At 55.4% G+C, this 16890-nt stretch overlaps 1 protein-coding gene across 3 annotated transcripts; it reads right to left on the reverse strand.

Annotated features, from left to right (window-relative positions):
* Window positions 1-63: 63 nt before the first annotated feature.
* Window positions 64-14946, reverse strand: ADGRE5 (adhesion G protein-coupled receptor E5). Of its 3 annotated transcripts, none has more exons than XM_032465442.1 (20): window positions 14793-14946; window positions 11612-11662; window positions 11302-11424; window positions 10626-10781; window positions 7781-7912; window positions 7049-7195; window positions 6462-6608; window positions 6331-6374; window positions 6120-6197; window positions 4556-4727; window positions 4367-4474; window positions 3925-4148; window positions 3055-3243; window positions 2114-2305; window positions 1631-1857; window positions 1460-1526; window positions 1231-1322; window positions 976-1144; window positions 784-888; window positions 64-694 (listed from the first exon to the last, which is right to left on the reverse strand). In XM_032465442.1, the coding sequence occupies exons 1-20, from the start codon at window positions 14842-14844 to the stop codon at window positions 665-667; spliced, it is 2505 nt and encodes an 834-aa protein (XP_032321333.1). In that variant the 5' UTR covers window positions 14845-14946; the 3' UTR covers window positions 64-664. The 3 variants fall into 3 exon arrangements, with proteins under 3 accessions (XP_032321333.1, XP_032321332.1, XP_032321334.1); XM_032465441.1 differs by having other exon boundaries at window positions 4301-4474; XM_032465443.1 differs by lacking the exons at window positions 7049-7195; window positions 7781-7912.
* Between the last annotated feature and the right edge of the window lie 1944 nt (window positions 14947-16890).

The following is a 16890-nucleotide window of genomic DNA, read 5'->3' on the forward strand; positions in this document are numbered from 1 at the left end:
CTGCTATTGTCGGCTCTTAGCATTTCAAGGACCTCATTGGTCAGTGAGCCTGCAGCCAGCAAGCAAGATATCAGCGTGATATTTAATTTTAAGTCAATGTGGAAAGGTTTATACAGATAAAATAACATTACACAACGTCCACAGTCTTGACAACAGTGAGGATCCTCTGCCCTGGGGCAGATAGGCCTCTGTACCGTGAGCCTTGGTGAGCAACTGGAAAGGGCCCTGCCCTTCACCCACCTCTGACTTCAGTCTTAGCTTAACTGGGAATCTGAGTCCCAGCACTCTGGCCTCTCGTTCTGTAGCAAAGACAGATGAGGGGAAAGGGCCAGGCCTGGCACAGGAGCCCTCAGTCTTTCCTGGCCTTGCGTACCAGGGCAAAGGGCTACAGCCCCGGGCCAGCTTCTGTCTCTACCCTGGGTCCTGGCCGGGCTGGAGCTGAGAGGCAGCCAGAAGCAGGCCCAGTAGGTCCAACTGTCCACCCTTGCTAGGTCTTCTGGGGTCAGTGGCAGATGGCAGCTGTCACCCTCCCCTCCATGGTACACACGAGGAAGGAGGCAAGAGGGCAGAGGGAGCAGAGCAGTCGGAGAGGAGGAGACATTCTTCAGCGTGTGCAAAAGCTGCTGAGGCCACGGGAGTTGCTGGCCTGGCCAGAACATGGCTTTCACATGCCTGACTCTGATGGCCTGAGGGCCTGGAGAGGAGGGAGCCCCATGAGAACTGAGCCCTGAGCCCAGGCCCGTGCCTTCTGTCCTGCACCCTGGCCCCGGGCTCAGCCCTTACCCGCGTCTGACTGTGGCTGGAGCCAGACCCCGACGTGGATGTGGTAAACTCCGAGTACTTGTTTCCGGCGACCATGCAGGCCCACTTCCGGTATTCCTCTCTCACCTGTGGGGCACAGGGTGCTGGGTCAGGGGAGGAGGGGGCCCCAGGCCTAGGGGCTCAGCCCTGCCCACAGCCCGGCCCACGGCCCACCTTCTTGTTGAGCAGGCAGTACAGCACGAAGAGGAAGAGGCCCTGCAGGCAGTTGAGGATGGTGAAGGTGTAGGACAGCACCCAGCTCTGTGGGTCGAAGAGGAACAGGCCAAAGACCCAGGTGCAGCCCAACACGACGAGCTGGGCGATGGCTGTGATGGTCAGCACCCTGCCGGGAGGCAAGCAGTTGTAGCATGGGGGCCCCTACCTCACACATCCACTCCTGCCAGTCCCCCTCCCTGCCCCGGCTCTCACCTGGCCTTCTTTAATTTCTTTATGTCTGGGTTGATTTCGGAAAACTTCTGAGTGAGTTTCCAGACAGTAATCACGAAGATGACAGCATTGCACTGGGCAGGGAGCATAGAATGTGGATTAGGGAGCGTCCTCGGAACTCCAGGGAGAAAGCTTCTATGTTGGGGCTCAGTGTGGAGCTAAGTGCGCAGGTTTTCAGTGGGGTGGGTGTGGGGTGGGGCGGGGAAGTTACCAAAACGATGAAGGTTACAGGTCCCAGGAAGCTCCAGAGGAAGCCTTTGTCGTGTTCCAACCAGCAGCTGGGTGAGAAGGGAGGGATCTGATCAGCACTCTGAGCCTAGAGTGGAGTTGGAGGGGAGCATCCCCCACGCTCTCCCGTGTTGCCCCATCACCCCGCACTCACTAGAGGGTGCGGCCATAGCCCTGGCTGTTGACGGCGGCCGAGATGGCCACGATGAGCAGGGGCACGCCGTAGCCGATCAGGCATAGCCAGCGCTTTTTCAGGCCTTCGCCTTGGAAAACGCGCACCACTAGGAAGTAGAGCTCCACGCCCTCAAGGCTCATCCAGCAGAAGGCAGCCAGGAAGCAGTAGTGCAGCAGTCCCGCCACCAGGCGGCAGCGCATCCCCACCTGCAGGGCGTGGGGAGTCGGGCGGGGGCGCAGAGTTGTTGGGGGAAACGGGTGGATGATGTCAGTGGTGGGCGGGTCCGCGGCCAGATCTGGGCGGGGCGTGGCCACGCAGGCGCTAAAGCCTGCGCATTGGCAGGGCCACAGGCTCCCAGGGCGGGTCAACCGGACTGAGCCCCGGGGTGAGCAGGGTGACTCCCGGCCCTCGCAGGCCTAGCGCTCAGGTGAGAGTGGGGCCTTCCACGGGGCGGGGCCTCACCTCGCCGCCTTCATTCTCGATACCCGCCAGGAAGATGGCGGAGCCCACGAAGAGGCAGATGCAGAGGTGCAGGTGCACGGTGGTGCGTGAGCCCTGGATGGGCCGCACCAGCAGGAAGGTGAGAATGCAGAGCAGCAGGCAGACCAACGACAGTGCCAGTCCCACCTTGGTGATCAGGGCCAGCTTCGGGTCCTAGATGCAGGATGGTGGGTAGGGCTCAATCAGCACCCTAAGGCCTTCCTGCCCTCCTTGTGGGCCCTACCACCCAGACCTACCTGGGACCTGACCTGCAGGACTCTGATCAGGTGGCTCACCTCCCGCTACCTCCTCCACCATCAACATCTGAGTAAGCCTGCTGTGCGTCTCATCCTAAATACCACCACCCCAACACCCATGGGTGCAGCAGGGATCCCCTGTTCCTCCAGATGGCCCTCCCCACTGCACATCCAGACTGCTCTCCTGTGAGAGGCTCCCCAGTGAAGCCTTAATGGCAGCAACCTTTCCCAACGCTGATGGGCCCACCTCTCCGACCCTCATCTCATGCCCCTCCTACACCTGGCCACACCTATGAGCTCATCAAACCCCACACTTTGGCCCTTCCTGGACCTCCAACTTCCCTGCTCTGCCTGGCCCATCCCATTCATTCACTTGGCCCAGCTTATCTGAGGATCTCTCTGAGGCCACATATGGAAAGTTGTGCTCCCTTAGGAGACTAGCGATATTTAACAACTAGCTAAGGGTGGGCAGTCAGAGGGGCACTGGCAGGAGCAGGGCCTGTAGTGCCAGGTCACTCTGTTTAGCTGCTGGGTCACATGGAGGTCCGGGGGTCCCGGGGAAGGGCTGGGGCGGGATGTAGCACACCACCAAGAACTGGCTGCTTGTCTTGCCTAAACTGACCATGCCACCTGTGGGCTTTTGAGGGTGGCCCCTGGGCTGCTCACCTCCACGTCGTAGTGGGCCATGAGAACCGCAAAGCTGCTCAGGTGATTGCACTGGCAGGTGGTGCTTTTGTTCCCGCTGCCCAGCTTCCAGCAGCCCGAAGTGGCCCAGGACCCGCTCCCACTGTTGTCATTCTTCCAGAAGGCACAGATGAGCTCCTGGCGTGGCCCAAGCTTCTGCTGTGTCTCTTGCTGTAGGCAGGTAGAGGTGGTCATAGAGGTTAGCCTGGAGCCCACTCTTGTGTCCTAGGCTTGGGTTGAAACCAAAGAGGGCTGCTTTTCATTTGACAATTGTCTATGGAGAACCTATTGTGTGTGTCAGGCCAGGGGACACAGGAGTGAACAGGGAAGACACAAGTCCTAATAGTGGAGGAGACAGGTGGAAAATAACAAACCTAATTAAATAAATTAGATAGTGTGTTAGAAGGTGACGAGTGTGAAAGAAAGAAGAAGGAAGGAAGGGAGGAAAAGAGGAAGAGAGAGAGAAAGAAAAAGGAAGGAAGGAAGGAAAGAAGAAAGAAAAAGAAAGGAAGGAAGGAAGGAAGAAAAAGCAAGCAAGCAAAGCAAGCAGGCAGGCAAGCAGGCAAAGGGGAAAGGTGTGGTGTGACTACAGATAGTCATTAAAATAAGCAGATCAGGGAAGGCCTAGAAGAGGTGACAGCTGAACAAGGACTGGAGACAGGTAAAGGACCGAATCACATGGGGAAAGGATGTCCCAGGCAGAGGGCACAGCAAGTGCAAAGGCCCTGGGGTACATTTAAGTAAGGAACAGAATAGGTGGAGGTGGGGAAATGAATGCTGCAGAGGGACCATAGTGACCTTGACTATGGGGTGAGCAGTAGGGCTGATCCTCGCCCCCCAGTAAAGACTCACAAGGTGAGAAAAGGCGAAGGTGACGTTGAAGTCGAGTTTATCCGTGTTCCTGTTGCTCAGAAAGACCGAGCTGACGGCTGTGAAAAGGCTGACCTTGGCACCTCGGACAGGACATCCGTGGATCTTTTCCAGCTCAGCATGCTTCTCTGAGTCCAGGTCAAAGGAGGCGTTGGCCAGCAATTTCTGCATGTTTGGGCTGGAGAGGATCCCCACCACAGTGGGGCCTGGGGGACAGACATGCTGGCTACCTTCGGTTCTTCCTCCCATGCCCTGTCCTTCTTCCTAAGACATCTAATTCAGGTTCGCCAGTCCACCGTGATGCCCAGAGTCCCTCCCGATTGGTCCATTTCCAGTTGCTGCACATTCTGAACCTCACCCCTAGCCACATCCTGGCTCCTCCTTCCCTCTCCCTTGGGTGCCCACTCTGGATCCTCGCTGTTACCCGACTCCCTGGCTCCAATTGCCATGGTCCAGTTCAGCAGCATCCGTGCATGGCTCTGGCCCACAGTGATGTTTCCATTCACCGGCTCCTGGACCACCAGGGACAGCTCTGAGGGGAGAGGGACAGTGATCGGGAGCTCTAAGTGGAAGAAGGGGTTCGGCACTGGGGCAGGGCAGGACAAGGCCTCACCTGTGTCCCCAGGGGAATGGTAGGTGAAGGAGCCATTCATGGTTTTGGCCAGCATCCTCAGGACTTCTTCAAGGTTTGAGAGCAGGAAGGTGGCTATGCGGTGTCGGGCAGCCAGGTCCATACCCAGGTCCCCTGGGATTTTCAGCAGGTCATCCACTGACGTGATGAGGTCCTGAGGGTGATGAGTGATAGCTGCTGGGTCATTGTACCACAGGGGCCACCTGAAGGATCCTGATCTCCCCTTCCCCTCCCCTGCCCCCCCGAACTGGGGTACACACAGGAGAACCACCTGGGTAGCCTGGGGCACAGGCATAGGAGAATTATCGAGACACTACAGTAGCCAGAAGACAAGTAAGAGGATTGAGGATATGCCTCTGTGCACATGTTATAACCTCAACAGCGCTTAATGTTTATCAGGCACATGCTTTATGTCATGCCCTGTTCTAAGTCTGCACTGCCCAGGAAAGTTGCCACGAGCCACATGTGACAATTGAAATGTGGCTCTACGTTGGAATGGTAATATTTTGGATCTACTGGGTTAAATGCAATTTTCAACATTAACTTCACTTGTTTCCTTTTCCTTTTAATTTTTATTTATTTATCTTTTACTTTTACATTTTAAAAATGTAGCTACTGGAGGAGAGAGTATAGCTCAGCAGTAGAGTGTGTGCTTAGCAGGCATAAGTTCAATCCCTGGTATGTCTATAAGAAAAAAAAATTAAACTTAATTACCTCCCCCAACCCCACCAAGAAACAGCTTTTAAAAAATCACTGATTAAGTGGGGAGGGTATTGCTCAGCGGTACAGTGAGTGCTTAGCATGCACGAGGTCCTGGATTCAGTCCCCACCACCTCCATTAAAATGAATAAATAAATAAAAATCCTAATTATCTCACACCAAAAAATGATAACAAAAATTTTTTTTAATTAAAAAATGTAGCTACTGAAATTTCAAATGACATAAGGGGCTCACATATTTATTTATTTTTAATGTATGATTATTTTTCAGGGGTCCACATAATTCTACCAGGCTAAGCCCATATGTTAGAACTTACATAGAGCACTTATATTGTGTGCCAAGCACTGTTCTTTGAGCTTTAACTTCTATGAGTTTATTTAAACCTTTTCACCAATTGTATGAAGTCAGCACCATTTAGGAAGTGAGGTGACTGAGGTCCAGAAACAGGGAGTCACTTGCCTCGGGTCACACAGCAGGAAGTGGTGGCAGGTGGCATGGGGTGTGTTTGAACCCTGTGGCCTGGCTCCAGAGGCAAAATTCTCAACTGCTCCATCCTATTGCCATTATATGCCTCTCAAGCTACTGTGTGTGTGTGTGTGTGTGTGTGTGTGTGTGTGTGTGTGTGTGTGTGTGTGTGTGTGTGTTTTGGGGTGTATATGTATGTCTGTGTCCATATAATGTATATATTTGGTGTGTGTATATTGTGCCTACAGTCACATGCGTTTCTCTGACCAGAGGCCCCTGCTTCGGCTTCTCCACTGACCCTGAAGCGTCTCCCTGCCACCCCACACACGGTCCTGGGCTTCCCCCCAGGGCCTGCCCTTACCTGTATAGTTTCCTGAGCCGAGTCTGGCTGGAAGTCTCTGCTCATACTCTGGACTTTTTCAAAGAAGCGAGAGAGATTCTAGGGAGAAGTTTGGGGGGGGGGGGGTGTCAGGGAGTCTCATGTGTGGGTGGGGGGGCTTGGGGCAAATGGGTAGGCAAGGTGGGCTGCTGGGAAGGATTCTTGCCTCCCGATTCCTGCTGGGGCCCCTTACCTGGCTCTTGATTCCAGGGGGTGCGGTCCAGGTGGCGAAGATCTCTGCAGGGGAGAGGACAGCGGTTCATTGGGTGTGAGAGCATCTGTGTTTGTTGCGGGAGGGGTCTCGGGTCAGGTGAGGACAGGTACCTTCACAGACGGTGGTCACTCGCTTATCCTGGAATCCGGGTTTGGGCAACCAGCCTCGGCGGCAGCGGCACGTGTATGAACCCACCGTGTTGCTGCAGACGGTGGAGCTGTGGCACCGATGCTGCCCGGAGCTGCACTCGTCCACATCTGGGAACACGAAGAAGGGGGTCAGGCTCTGTCCCAGCCCCGATGAGGCCCCTCTGCTCTCTGTGCCCCACCTCCCTTTTCCCATATGAGCATCCCCTCAGCGCTGAGGAGGGGATGGCACCTGTGACCGCACATCACTGAGTGGTGGACACAGTTCTGACACACAGCAGGGGAGCCCCGTACAGGGTTGTGAAACTACTGAGATTTCTTCATCCCAGTTAGTAATTAGCTGCTGCCTGGGTTTCCTGGGAGCCTTCCCCTTGGTACCCTGGCTCCTTCCCCAGGACCCCCCAGATCTTTTTACATTAAGCCTCAAAAGAACTCCTGGCACAGCAGGGCCCCCCCAGCGTGCATTCTGCTTGGTTTGTGTGGGGCCGCTGAACGTGTGATCGGATGTTTTGAGTGTGGGTCTCCAGGAGTGTAGCATCTGGGCTCTGAACCTTCGCAGATGGTGTTGTTTGGGCCGTTGGGGGACCCAGGAAGCGGCTTCCAGCCGGGGCGGCAGCGGCACTCATATCTGCCCACGTAGTTGAGGCAGTGGGTGGAGTTGTGGCATGGGTTTCTTCCCAAAGCACATTCATTCACATCTGAGGACAAAGCCAGAGGGTCAGGCATCCCCTCCACTTCTCACTGTACCCGATTCTCACTGCCTGGCACCAAGGACCCCATCGTGACTGCATGTGCCATCACCTGGTGACCTTCAACTTCACCTTCCAAGCACCTTATGGTGACCTCCCTGCAAGATGGGTGTGGGTCCCCAGTTCATAGGCGGTAAAACCAGGAAGGAAACTGAGTCAGGGGCTGGACTTCCTGACCAAGGACTCTTGACTGCCCCGTCCTGGAACAGGAGGTTGACAGCTTCTGGGAGGTTCCCCTTCTAGGAACAGGAATTGACAGCTTCCTTTGTTCAAATGTGACAGATGAGGAAGGGCTGAGGTCTAGGGGGTGCTGACAAGGGCTCCACAAGGGAACCCCAGGCCCAGAAGGCTCTGCCGTCTCCATGGCCTACAGTGGGAGCTTTCAGGGAGGCGAATCCTTGGGCAGGGCCTGGGCAGGGCCTTGGCATTGCAGGAACCTGGGGGTCTCCTTCTCCCTCCTCCTTGGGCTCCAGGAACTGCCTCGGCTCCTTTCCCAGCTCCAGTCCGGCCTCAGAGTCTTCCCGGGGCCTCTACCTTTGCACGGCTCCGGGCCCTCTGGGTTGAGCTCCAAGCCGGGTGGGCACTGGCAGGTGTAGTTGCCCTCGGTGTTGATGCAGATGCTGCGGCCTTTACAGATTCGGGGTTTCCACTGACATTCGTCCACGTCTGCAACGGGAAGGAGAGGGTGATGGATGCCTGCGGCTGCAGACGGCCTTCCAGGGCCGGGGGTCCACCATGTTTCCTGGCATGGAAGCATCTGGAAGGCCCCACTCTCTCTTCCCCGGCGGGCAAGTGCCTTTTCTAATTCACATGCAGACATCCTATGGGCGAGCATGGTGGCACACACAGTTGTCCTGATGTGACCAGAAGTGGCCCAAGTCCTCCCCATCTGCCAACTCTACCAACTCTGGCTCCCTCAGCCTCCCTGGGCAGCTCCCAGTTGGAGGGGGAACATCACAGCTGCCTGTGTCCCAGCCTGAGGACTCCGACAGAGGCCTGGGTGGGCCTTCCTGGGAACCGAGTGCAGAGGAAATGCTGTGTTCCTTTGTCCTGACTCCCCCAGGGCGGGTGCTGCCAGCTGAGCTCTCCTCGCAATCCTGGTGACCCTGGCGGGACAGTGCTCTTCCATCCACGCTAACTCTGAGGCTCCAGCTCCATGGAGGTGGGCCCCTCAAGGACGAGGCTTTTGTGCAGTGACACAGAAAATGAGGATGACGCCAGAGGGGCCAGGGCCACCCGGACAGTGGGCCCCAGGCCGTGCTGCACAGTACAGCTGATGTCCATCCAGGCAGCCTTGGGCTGTGAAGGTGCCTTTTTCTGATTCCCATGAAGTCATCCATCCCCTGAACTGGCAGGAAGCAGTAAGAGTCCACATCTGAACAAGGCCGGCGGGGGGCGAGGGCTGGGTGGCTGGAGCAGGGAGCAGATGCTGATGGACAAGGGGTGGCAGGCGTTTCTGCCATCTTGGCCCTTGGCTCCCACCAGGCGCATGGACCTGTGGGCCCTGCCGAGTGGGGCTTAGCCTCCATCTTCCGTCCCCAAGTGGTTTGTGTCATCATGGGGCCTGGGGTGATCGTCTCAGGGTCCCAGGGTCCACCATGGCTTGGGGGGGTCTGAGAGGGCTCCCGTGGGGGCAGGTCTCATCCCAGCAGTCACTGACGATGGTGAAGAGGACAGATACGGTTCTGGAACACACGGTGCTGTGAGCTTGTTCAGTATCTTGAATGCTATCCTCTCTTTTGCTTTATGCACGTAAGATGCCAAGTGGGCAGGGCGGATGTTCCAAATATTTGGAAGTGACCCTCTGAAGAAGGTTCTGAGCCTTGGGCCAAGGTTCAGAGATGGTCGGGAGACTAGGTAGGTGCACAGGACAGCCCGCTGATTCCTGGAGAAAGTGGGGCGAGGAGCTGAGGGAGCAGCTGGGGTCTCCTGCCCATAGCAGACCCCACCCCACAGCCAGAATATGGGTGGACGCATCCTCCAGTGCCATAAGGGCTGGAATGCTGAGGTGGGGGTGCACAGACAGTCCAGCTGAGCCCGTCACAGAAGTAGGTCTTTAGGTGGCTGATCTTGATCCAAACCGATGGCTGCTCTCTCCCTGTCACCCACCTCACTTGTTCATCCACATCTCTGCAGGGGCTCACAACAGGGGTGGGTGGCATCCCTAGTCCAGACACACTGAGTGGGATCCATGACCATCATATGCTGTTGTGCAGGTTGCTCACTGCACAAGGGGCAAGTCGGGGAGGAAAACCAGCTCACTCTCCATTCCCCAAACACATGGTGTTCACCTGGAGACAAGGGACTTTCTCCCAATTCACAGGAAGGCTCTGGCCAGGCCATATTTCAAGACAACATCCACCCACAGAGGCCTCAACGGACCAGCCGTGCCTCCACACAGATGCAGGTCCCCTCTTCCCTCCCACCAGGGGGGCTCGGCTGCCCTCCCTCTGCAGGGCAGGAGGGAAGGGGCCGGGACCAAGGTCGTGGGCTCTTCTCTCTGCAGCAGGGTGAGACTGAGGACCCTCCTCACAGTCCTCCGGACCCTGGCCTCACCCTCCTCCTCACCTCCCACCTTCACTCTCCTCCCCTCCCAGGCTACAGGTTTCTGCTCTAACCCCCTCTCTGGATGAGCTGTGGCCCCCATCTGCCCACTGCTGGCTTCATCTGCCCTTCTGGATGCCTGAAGCCCCTTCCCCTACGTGCCTGCTCCCCCTGGAAAGGGGGCAAAGCATGGAGATGTGTGGAGGCCAGACTCCTCCTCAGGTCCCTGCTGAGGGTGGACCAGAACAGCTGCCCTCTGAGCACCCGCCCTGGGGCACAGCCCCCCATGAATGCCCACCCTGGAGAAGATGCGTTAGATCATAATGGTTATAAGTTAAACACCCAGCAGCCACCACTGTTTTGTGCTTTATGATATTATATACTTTCCCAGCAATTCTATAAGGTAAGCACCATTGTCACCACCTTTTTACAGATAGGTAGACTGAGGCACAGAGAGGTGAAGTAACTTGTCCAAGATCAAACAGTTAACAAAAGGCAAAGCTACTTTTGTTTTTATATGTAAAACTTAGGGACTCTTTAAAAAGAAAACATAAAATCCTAATGATATTACCACACCTAGCATGTTATCAGTGACTTCTGAATAAGTATCCTGGCCAGTGTCTCACACACAGAAGTCAGGATTTGGGCCCTTGGCTCGCGCCACCCTGCCTCTCTGTGCAGGTGGGACAGGCACAGGTTCACCTGTCCCAGCTCAGACCTGGGCGCTACACCTGTAACCTAGGCCCTGCCTCTCAGATGCTGCAGGAATGACTCTGCATTTGGGCGACCCCAGACTTCATGGATGGAGAGGTGGAAGACACAGGGTCATTCTTACCTTGACACATGTTCTCGCTCTCATTCCTGAATGTTGGTGCCCCAGAAACAAGCGCGTATCCTGGGATGCACATGCAGTAGTAGCTCCCTTCTGTGTTCTTGCAGTCTGCCGATTGTCCACAGGACACTGTCAAGGGTGGTCCGCACTCATTGATGTCTGGAACACAACAGGGCAAAGGGTCACCTTCCAAAGGCATGAGTTCCCTCAAGGCAGAGATCCCCATCCCTTACGTGACTCCTCAGCATTGGGCCTGATGCTTAATCAGTGTCTTTTTGGAAAGAATTAGACTCCCAGGCAAAACTGCAGAGGCTGGGCTGCACCTGGAGCAAGCCATTCCTGAAGCTGTGAAATCTGCTCTTCTTGGCCCTCTGGAGTTGGACACAGTGAGAAGTGCTGAAGTCAGGGGTGGTGGAAGCTCTGAACCCCCCTCCCCAGTCCTGCAAGGACAAACTGAGGCACAGACTGCTGGAGACTCAGCTCCTCTCTCCCCAGGGAGCCATGCTTATTCACCTCTTATCTCTCCACTTTCATAATTTTCCTTCCTCCTTTTTCTGTCCTTGATGACAATTCTGAGGACAAAGGGTGAGGTCCCCAACCAATACTCATGTCCCCCACGGTCACTGCATTGTACCCCACAAGCTCTGCAGGTCCGTCCACCACCCCCAAGTCTCTGTACCATCACAACTCTCCAAGAGGCTGGTGAAGATCTCTGAACCAGATGAAGAACTGAATCCCGGAAGGCAGCGACAGGAGGTACCGTTGACACATGAGGAGTTCGGAGGGCACCACCGAGCACAGGCTGCGGGGGCAGAGACCTTGGTCAGAACATGAGGGCTGAGCCAGGGGCTGGACAGCGGGGCAGGATCATCGCTAGAGAAAGGGGTGTTGGGGGCCTCTCTCTCGTTTGGGCTGAGGGGTGTGAGTGGCGGTTTAGGGCCCCTTCCCCAGGCCCCGGCTATGGACTGAGTTGCTCCCAGCAGACTCACCCGTGGAGTTCTGGGATCCAACTTCTGGTAGAGTCAGCAAGACACACAGCACTGGAACAGAGAGAGGGAGGCTCAGGGGGGACGCCGGAGCAGGGAAGGGTAGATTGGGTCTTACGGGTGATGAAACCAAGAGGAGGCTGTTGACCGCTCCCAGGCTTGAGGTCTGTCCACTGCTCAAGGAGAGAGTGAGTAGATGGCATCTCCCTGGGATCTGACACCTACGGCCAGAGGGTCTGCCACCTGTCATCTGCGAGTGGGTTTCAGAAACCGAATGGGGAAGGGGGCCCAAGCATCGTGGCAGTCCTGGCTCCCGCTGACTGTGGGCTGGGTGGGCACCAGTTCAGTAAACAGACTGGAGCCAGGTGGCCCCAGTTCAAATCCTGGCTCTCAGAGTCTCAGTTTCCCCTTCTGTAGAATGGGGATGGCCATGGGACCCATTTCCTAGAGCAGTGTGTGAATTAAGCTTGCAAATATCACCTGGTGTGTCAAAGTGTTTACTGTCATCACATCATCGTGTCTTTATATAAGAATGAGGGTGTTGAACCAGGTGTTTTCTTAGCTAACTGCCCCCCAAAGCCAAGATCCTCTGGCTCCCCACCCTTCCTTGGGGACACAGGTGCATGCACACCACACCCACAACATCTGTCAGCCCCGACGGCCATCCCGGGACCCGGTGGTGACATTTCACCTCAGGCTCTCTGTGCACAGGAAGATGCTGTGGGTTCACTCTGGGGAGGTACTGACGGAGTCCTCCTCCCCTGAAGTTCCTGCCGTTCAGGGGCACCCTACTCTCAGGGCATTATTTTGGGGGGCCTCTTCAAGTCATCAGGGGCCTTAGAGATGGGGATCTCCACATTGCTCACCAGAGAGAGAGAGAAGAAGACAAGAGATGGAGAGAAAATAGAGAAGAGAAACAGGGAGAAAGAGAGACAAGGAGACAGGCAGACGGAGGGAGAGAAACAGGCTGAAGTTAAGACAGGGATAGCGAGAGATGAACAGAGAAATAGGGAACTCAAAGAGAGAGACAGAAACGGCAGAGATTGGACAGAGAAACACAGAGATATAGAGATTGAGAGTGAGGTAGAGAAAAACAATTAGAACAATTAGAAAGGGGGGGTGGAAACAGGGGAAGGGAGTGAGGGAGAGCAGCTCAGTAGCAGGTAGAGGTGTGGAGAGAGCCTCGGGGAGGCATCCAGTCCCTGCCCATCTGGGAATTCCAGGGGGCAGCACAGACCCCAATGATCCAGAAAGACCCCAAAGAGGATAGTGGGCGGAGGGATGGGGGCCAGGAGGAGGAAGGGCAGGCATGAGTCACTTCCTGGGCCAAGGGAAGGGATGACTCATGGCTGGTTGCCCCCGGAGGAAGCTCCCAGGGGAATTCTGGGGGGCTTTCATTGTGAGCAGGCTTGAGGGGCTCTGGGGTGGGGTGCAGACTGGAGGGTCCCCTGACCACTCAGCCCTTAGCTCCGAATGATATCCCTCTGGCCAGCGGAAAGCAGGGACCCCCTCCCAGAAGCTCTCCCAGCCACGGTAAACTGAGGTCAGAATGCCTTCCCCTCCCTTGGGTGAGGATTTCTCTCTTCTTCCTCTCTGGCCACAGAGCTTGGCTAGTTTTCCCCTCGGCCAAGGCACAGTTCCTCTTTGCAGGACAGACCGCAGAATGACAATCCCTGACAGGATAGGACCTGAGCTGGTTCGTCCCCGGCTCCCAAAGTCTCCAACAGCCACTTTCATGCTCACAGCTGCCTTAGGAGGCAGGCTCCGTGTCCATTCTACAGATAGACAGACTGAGGCTTGGCACCCAGAAAAGGCTCAGGAGGAATCTGGTGAACAGAAGCACCTGGAGAAGATGGAATTGAGGGGTCAAGTACTCCTGACCCTGCAGGGGAGTGGGAGGGCTCTTTTGTGGGCTGGGTTTTTCTCCCCTACCACGGAGGCTCCTGGGCCAGGCTTTTTCCAGCTGGATCCTTGGAAGTCACCCAAACAGGAGCCTGGAGAGGAGCTGCTGGTCATTTACTCCCAGCCCCATCTGGTTTGCATTCCCCCTGCGGAGCCCTGAGCAGTAAGATTTCTGGGGTGGGGGTGGGGCAGTCATTTTCTCCTTGCTCCTCCTGCTAAGGACCCCCCAGTGCATCCCCCAGACTTGCCAGTGAAATAACAGTAGTAGTAGTAGTAGTAGTAATAATAATAATAATAATAATAATAATAATAATAATAATAATAATAATAATAATAATAATAAATATTGTTTACTTAATTCCTCCTGAGAACCAGGAATAATTTCTATACGAACTCCATTTTACAGATGTGGAAAGTGAGACTCAGGGGCCCTGAGATTTGGCTCCAGTGAAACACTGTCCCCCATCAGGTGTGTCCCACGCAGACTCCTGTTTCTTGCTTCTGAGAGTCCTGGGAGGCCATTGAGCTCACACCTGCCACCCTGGCCGGCACGGCACGGGGAACCCGTCCCTGTGGCCCCAGGAAGCTCTGGTTGGTACCTCAAATGCCATTTCTACATTCTCTTTGTTTCTTGGTTGCTCAGGCAACGAGCTGCCCTGATAACCGTTGGAGCCACCCTGGGTGGGGCAGGCAGGGAGGCCCTGAGGAAGTTACAGTAAAAGTCAAGTTCAAACCTGGAGCCGGCAAATCCTTTCCACCCACAGCTGAGTTCCAGCTGGGTCTGAGGGAGCAAGACTGTGGGTCTCTGGGGCTGCCCCTGCCACTGAGATGGTGGGGGGACATGGGAGTACGCCCACAGGGGAGAGGTCCCAGCCCCCCACCCTCCAGCTGCCTAGCACCCCTCCCCCAAATGCCCTATGTCAAGAGCAGCTGTCTGCCAGGTCCCAGCACAAACTTTTGTCCCTCTCCTTCTCCAAACCTCAGTTCCCCCACACCTCCCACGTGGATCCAGCAGAGAACTCAGATTTCTCTGGGAGGGGGAACAGGCTCTTAGAGCACCCTGGGGGATCGTGCCACGGCATGGGGGTGCCAGCCCCTCTCCCCATGTGCCCTCAGTGCTCGCCTGACCATGTGGCTTTCTCTGAGACCGGCCCCAGAGCCGACAGCTGCACTTGGCATTTCTCACCAGAGAAGAGGGGGTTGCGGCACTGAACAGTGCTGCCAGGAGTCCCCTTGTCCTCTTCCCCAACTCCCTCCCACAGCAGGGCCCCCAAATTCTCACCATGAAAGAAGAGAAAGGACAGAAATTCACCGCTGCTGTGGGGGCCTCCCATGGTCTGAGCAGCCAACAGGGGATGCAGAAGATGGGGCAGGTCTGCTCTGTGTCCCCAGGCTGGGCAGCTGGGCGGGCTTTCCAGAGGCCGCCAGACCTTTATAAAGTGGGGGGAGGAGCAGCCGGTGGCCCAGGGCCCTCCCCGGAACTGGCGGGGCAGCTGGAAGCCAACAGGAAAGTGCAATAAAAACACTGACCCAGGGGCCCTGCACACACAAACACACACACACACTCACACGTGGTGTTGCGGTACAACCTGCCCTTGGAACGTCTGATCAACTCTCTGGTCCCTGTGGACATGGGCTGGCCTATCCCAGGAGGAAGGGCTGAGTCTAGCCCAGAACCTGCTTGGCTTGTCTGGGTGGGAGGCATTTTTAGGGCTAGGGAGGTGCCACGTCAGAAACAGCTCTCCTCCAGGCGCCTGCCTCGGGGGTAGGTGGGTGGGATCACCCCATGCTCACTGCCTTGGCTGGCTGTGCTCCAGGGCCAGCCTCTAACAGGACCTTCCTCTTCTGTTTTTCCAAATGGGGAAACCGAGGCACAGAGAGGCCAGAGTCCAAATAGTAGCTGGGGGAGCATGGAGGGGCCCTTTGTGGATGTCCGGCAGACACCAAGGAGAGAAACTGCGGGGCTCCGGGGCACCATCCTCCGGCAGCTGGCCTTTTAGGGCCAGGGTTTCGCTTGGTGGGAAACTTACAGTTGGGGGGGTCCTGGGCCCTGCGTTAATCAACAGAGAATCACATGATAAGGGAATTGTTTCCTTTTCAAATAAGTCCTATGACTGGCTTGTTTCTGGAGCCATCTAATAATTTTTTTAACATTATTTCTAAAGCACTTAATCTGATCCAGGCTTGGCTCTCGAACTATTTCTTTCTCTATTTTTAACTCATTTCCATCTCGCAATTCCTTAGAGGCAAGTGCTGCTAGGATTCCCATTTTACAGGAGGGGACGCTGAGGCACAGCTAACAAGTGGCTGAGCAGAGATCCGCAGGCAGGCGGCCCAGTCCCCAGGTCCCTGCAATGAGCCCAAGGTCCTGGAGAGCCAATGTCTCTATTAGGTGCTAATGTGTCTTTATCACTTTAGTGGCCCTGAGGTTTATCCAGCTGGAATCCATGGTTTTATGTTCTTTGCGTTATTTTTTCTTTTTAAGTTTATGGACTATTGGTGGGGGGCAAGGAGGAGAGGTTTCCAATGATGACACCAGTATAAAGTTCCCTTGTTTAAAGTCAATGGATTCAAGGATGCAACAGGGTAGAAAATTAAATAAAATATTAAGAATACAATAGTTCAAAAAGAGAGGCTTGTAGTCATGGAAAAAAAGGTCACCAATGGCCAAAGGCAGGGAAGCATTATACTGGGGATGGTGGAGCAACCCCACTCCTAAAATTAACCTCTTCCTGTCCTTGCTGTGGCTGTGACCTGGACAGGGTGTGGGAAGGGGTCCTGCCAGGGTGCCTGAGGGGTCTGGGGGAGGGGAGTGGACATGGGTGGAGACTGGGAAGGGAGGGGGCCAGACCAGGTCCCGGAGGGATTTTTTTTAATTTATTTTATTTTTAAAACTTATTTATTATTTTTGGGAGGAAGTAATTAGGTTTAATTTATTTTGATGGAGGTACAAGGGATTGAACCCAGGACCCCGTGCAAGCCAAGCAGGCACTCTACCACTGACCTATTACCTCCTCCAACCCTGTCCCTGCTGGATTTGTGGCCTTTCTACCAGAAAACTGGAAACCACAGGGCTGGAGATCACTTCAGGTCCCAGGTCTGACAGCTAGTGCTTGGAAAAGCTGGGGGTGGGGGTTCTAGCCTGGGGGAGCTGCTGGCTGAAGGTTGCAATCACGCCTTTTCCTCCTGCGGATGTGTCTTGGGCCCTTGGGGTAGGCCTAACCTCTCTGGGACTCAGATTTCCTTTCTGGTGAATGGGATTATAATGCCTTCGTACTGGCCTCACAGAGCAGGGTAAGGAAGGAACCAGTTATGTAGGAGAGAAGGTTTGAGGAAGGCACCCCACTCCCACTCCACCCGCCATAATCTGACCTGTCAGC

This window comes from Camelus ferus, chromosome 22 (assembly GCF_009834535.1).
Source record: "Camelus ferus isolate YT-003-E chromosome 22, BCGSAC_Cfer_1.0, whole genome shotgun sequence".
NCBI lineage: Eukaryota > Metazoa > Chordata > Mammalia > Artiodactyla > Camelidae > Camelus > Camelus ferus.

Excerpts from the sequence above, each read along its gene's own strand:
- ADGRE5 (XM_032465441.1), bottom strand. The coding sequence starts at position 14,844 with ATGGGAGGCCCCCACAGCAGCGGTGAATTTCTGTCCTTTCTCTTCTTT. Across the intron at positions 7,913-10,625 it reads GAGCGAGAACATGTGTCAAG|ACGTGGACGAATGTCAGTGG; the intron begins GTAAGAATGACC and ends TTCCCGTTGCAG. Across the intron at positions 6,375-6,461 it reads AGTGACCACCGTCTGTGAAG|AGATCTTCGCCACCTGGACC; the intron begins GTACCTGTCCTC and ends TCTCCCCTGCAG.